This window comes from Vollenhovia emeryi, unplaced genomic scaffold (genome assembly GCF_000949405.1).
Source record: "Vollenhovia emeryi isolate VEMERY1.0 unplaced genomic scaffold, V.emery_V1.0 DF939162.1, whole genome shotgun sequence".
In the NCBI taxonomy this organism is placed as follows: Eukaryota; Metazoa; Arthropoda; class Insecta; order Hymenoptera; family Formicidae; genus Vollenhovia; species Vollenhovia emeryi.
In genome coordinates, this window is record NW_011967204.1 from 1,554,024 (window position 1) to 1,558,412 (window position 4,389).

At 33.7% G+C, this 4,389-nt stretch overlaps 1 protein-coding gene across 1 annotated transcript in view; it reads right to left on the bottom strand.

Annotated features, from left to right (window-relative positions):
- Positions 1–745: 745 nt before the first annotated feature.
- Positions 746–4,389, bottom strand: part of LOC105564593 — a 92,403-nt gene continuing 88,759 nt past the window's right edge. Inside the window, exons 13-15 of the mRNA XM_012017074.1 lie at positions 3,818–3,969; positions 2,996–3,215; positions 746–2,863 (exon numbers count right to left, since the gene is read on the bottom strand). Of these exons, the coding sequence (XP_011872464.1) occupies positions 2,622–2,863; positions 2,996–3,215; positions 3,818–3,969 (614 nt within the window). The 3' untranslated portion in view covers positions 746–2,621. The remainder of the gene's footprint in view (positions 2,864–2,995; positions 3,216–3,817; positions 3,970–4,389) is intronic.

The following is a 4,389-nucleotide window of genomic DNA, read 5'->3' on the forward strand; positions in this document are numbered from 1 at the left end:
ATGGAAAGAAAAACAACTTGCCACTTTTACATTTGTGACTATTGCAGCGGAATCGTCACATCGAGACAGAGCCTGTCTCAGGCACGTGAGCAGTGAATGTGTTAAATTATTGTTTGAGTAAAGTGTAGATTGAACAAATGTAGATTGAAAAATTCTCTCAATACGATAATACGCAAGGGCTAAATTTTATTCTCTCTTTTCAAATAGTTTCTTACTTTAATATTACGTTATTTTACTAATGAAATTATAAAATATGCGTACAACGAAGGATTTAAATTGCTAAATTGTGAGCATCAGGCTTACCCAGATAGCCAGTATGTTCGAGCAATGTATAGAAATAAAATGCCAGCAACTGGTGCTAGCTATTTCCTAGGAATATGAATTCAATGTTTGAGTGATTTAAGTACAGCCAGCATAATGTTAACATATTGTAGTTAAATGCACAGCTAAAGAGAGAACATATCGAATGGGCATACTGTTAACAAAAAGTTAGCATATATTGTTTTCAATTTTCTAACAGATACAAACATGTTATATCTATTACATCTGGCAAAACACTTAATGCTAGCATGTTTGGAGCATGCAAATGTATTATTTCCGAGCATCGAATGCTATTAAACAACAGCACAATAGACGACATAGATGCATAGCAAGATGCTAACATTTTTGTTAGCAATATGAAAGCAACTTGTGCTCACGCTGGCTATCTGGGTATCTGTAGGCCTCGTGACAAAAAGAAAAGAAATATTGATAAACGTTATATTATATTTGAATGTCCGTACATATACAGAGAATTTGAAATACTTCAAGTACAGTGATAATGATTTACAAGTATACATTGATTTACATTTCTAGACGTATACAAATAAATCACAGATAAATTGATGGCAATTGCAAATGATCGAATGAGGTACTGACAAATTTTCACAGCAAAATATAAAGTAGGTGTTTTAGTTTAGAGACGATATGTTTAACGCGAATGGAATATGTCAAGTCTTACGTAAAATTAATACAGTCTTCCTCACATCGTCAATAAGAATCTGTTCTACAATACTTAATTATATTCTAATAATAACAAGAATTACGTATTGCAAAACCAAATTTGCGCTACTGTTATGAGTTATGACACTATGCAATTTGCACATGTTTTTTCTACGAAGAGCAATTCCTATAGTTTGCAGAAAATCTTCCTAAACAATAAATTTAATATCATAATATTGGCTAAATTTTTGATGTTATAATATTAGCCTAATCTAAAATGTACTCGCACTTCGCTTTAACGACACGTGAAGTGCGCGTTATGTTAGATTCAATTCTAAGTTTACATATTTACAAATGTATATTTACAATAATTAGATGTAACGTGTACAGCAATGTGAACATTACACTTAATGCTAATTTTTCTTAGAAAACTTACGAATTTGTTACCTAATAAACGAAAGTACTTTTAAATATTTACCTCGTAATTATACAATATTAAAAGGTTTAAATTACAACTTCCGTTTCAGACAGGATAATTTTGTAAATTTGTTGAATTATGTTTAAACGTTTGAATTTTTATGACACTCGGCATATCAGACAAGAAGTGTCAAAATGATGTGAATATCGAGACGTGGCCATGTAAAAAGATAATATAGAATTTTCCTCAATTATTAATATTACGTTACCTATAGAAAACACGAAGCAAGAGATAGAAATATCAAAAGTTTAAGAGATTTTAAGACATTTTTTAAAGATATGTATCTTTAACAGCGACTTACAATTAATACGATTTCAAATGTAAATTACATCATAATTTTCAATGAAGGAAAACGAATTTTTAATTTATAACGAAATATTATACGGATTAAGACATTAATACATTGCATTGTAACATATTAAAGTATTTAGTGTCTATCGAACTATTAAAATCCAGTTAGTGTTTTTTTTTATATAAAAGAGTAGAAGATATAAAAATGGATAATGTTAAACGTCTAGTTATTTTATTCGTTAGATGCGAGCGAAATTAATATAACGACTTTCCTCGTTAATTTTTTTTTCCAGAGAAGAGAATTGATATTTGATTACGTTACGTGCTTGTTAAGTAACGGTAAATGTGATGATGTAGTGAGAGATTCAGCATAATAAATCTCTAAATTATATATATTTCTTCGTTGCGTACATTATTAAGTAACAAAACAATCTTTAACTCTAATGCTCTTTCATTGTACGCTCATTTATGTTTATTTGTCCTCTTACATGTAACTTAAGATTATAAGTTTGTAACATATCGTGCGTCTCAGGATATATATATTTTCGGCACATCGTATAATAAATTTCTCTTCTACCTCATATTCACTCAACTCTAATCCAATGGTAATGGATAATTTTAAGTACGTGTCATCGAGCAAATTGGCGTTTGACTGCCGCTTACATTTTGCCTATAGCGAGGGGCACCTGACGATAAGTTGCTTGAAAATAATTTTCAATATTTGACTTCGTCTTGTCGAGAAATGCGTTGGCGAGGATCTAGTCGTATGTACAGTGTACAACAGAATAAATCAAACGATAACGGGGTTCTTTGAGATCGGTTTTAAACTAACAGTTAATACCGGCGATTCCGTTGACAGCTCTACCTTCCGCTATAACGAGACGTCGCTCTGGGAAAGCGGCCCGTTGCCTATCCTGGCATTGCTGTTGAGTCGTTTCGTCGTTGTGCTATTTGATTCCATGTTACTCGCGGACACGATTACGTCCGGTGACTTTTTATTACTCGTCACCACGGTCACAAATTCCTTCTCGTTGACAGCCGTCTGCGTTGATCGCGAGATGCACGTCGTCAGCGATTCCCCGTTTTTCCGCTCCTTCAATTCCATTTCGTAATCTGCGAACCAAAACGCGAAGGAGCCGCGTATGATTTGTGGAACGTAATATGTAAATGAAGAAATAAAAAACACGTTAAAATGATAATCGAATTATCTGGGAATTGAGCAGAGGGCTCGGGGATCGTATTTACATTCGCTCTGAGTGGAGCAGTCCATGGTGGACGCGATATGTTTCTTGATGGCTTTATTCTGGTCGCAAGTAGCGGCTGTCAGAACCGTCGTCGCCGTCACCGGCCCCATCATACTCGAGGCATTTGTGGCAGTTATCGCCGAACTTTTCGTCGGGTTGGGTCTTCCTGCCCTTACAGTCGGGCGGACGTTTCTCTCGGGTCGGATTAAAATAATGTACAGCTGCACATAAGTTTTAATTTAAGCGTGAATTCCCTTTGCGATTAATTAAGTTTATACATTACGAAAAATTGTATAAGCTAAATTCCATTTTTTTTAAATAAACTTTCTTATCTAACGTACACGGAAAAAAATGCTGTTGAATTAAAAAGACAATGAAGTTGCTTGAATTAAACGTTAACGTCACGAGCTGCCACAAACATAAGTAATTCACTCAATTGTATTTACTTTGGATTTTAATATTTTAAGCATTGAACTAAATATCCAGATTATTAAGACAACTGTAATCTGATGTTTTTCATTCATTAATACCGATGTTGTTTCAACGATTTTATTTTAATTACACTGGTCTTGTTGATACAACGTCTTTCTTTACCGTGTACATTTTGAGAAATATTAAGGTCGAGGATACATTTTTAGCTTTCTGAAATTTCTAAATATACCGCGATTGTATTGTATTAATCGCAATTCAAGTCATTTGAATTGGTTCGATTGATTTGTCGTATGAGCGCACTCGAAATTTCCGCGTTGAAATAATTGAGCACTCGATCACGTTTTGAATGCAGGCATTGCCAAGCAAGATATTTCAAAGTGTCTAGCTTTACCTTTGGACTGAAGAGGCAAACCACCGTTACGGATGCAGAAAGACTGATTGTTACAGACATCGAGGTAATTCTCAGTGCGACGTTGCTTCCGGTACCATAGTACAAAGGTACAAAAGCGAGCCATATGACGCATGTTGTATACATCGTTAAACCTGGATTAGAAATGTTCTTCCTTCATGACGCCACTCTTTTGCGCTTTGTTAATTGTCATTGTCATACAATTGAAAGTTACGACATCTTTCACATTAAATCTTCATCTTTTACGTATTACAATTGCATGCTTGTAAAGTAAACAGACATGTAGGAATAATGTATTCTATAATTATAGAAATGTCCCAGGCATTCCTGCCTGTCCGTGTACGATTGAATTTTTGCCCGATCGTATACTTTAATCGTTTCTTTCTTTCTTAGTATTTATTAAATGTCGAAGAGTAGATAATTTTAAATAAACAAAATTTTATTTTAATTCTATAAAATCTTTACAAAGATGTAATTTTTACAGCGAAGAAAATTGAAATTCTGGTAATTATTTAGATTAACACACCCACCTCCAATAACCTTGGGCTTGACAT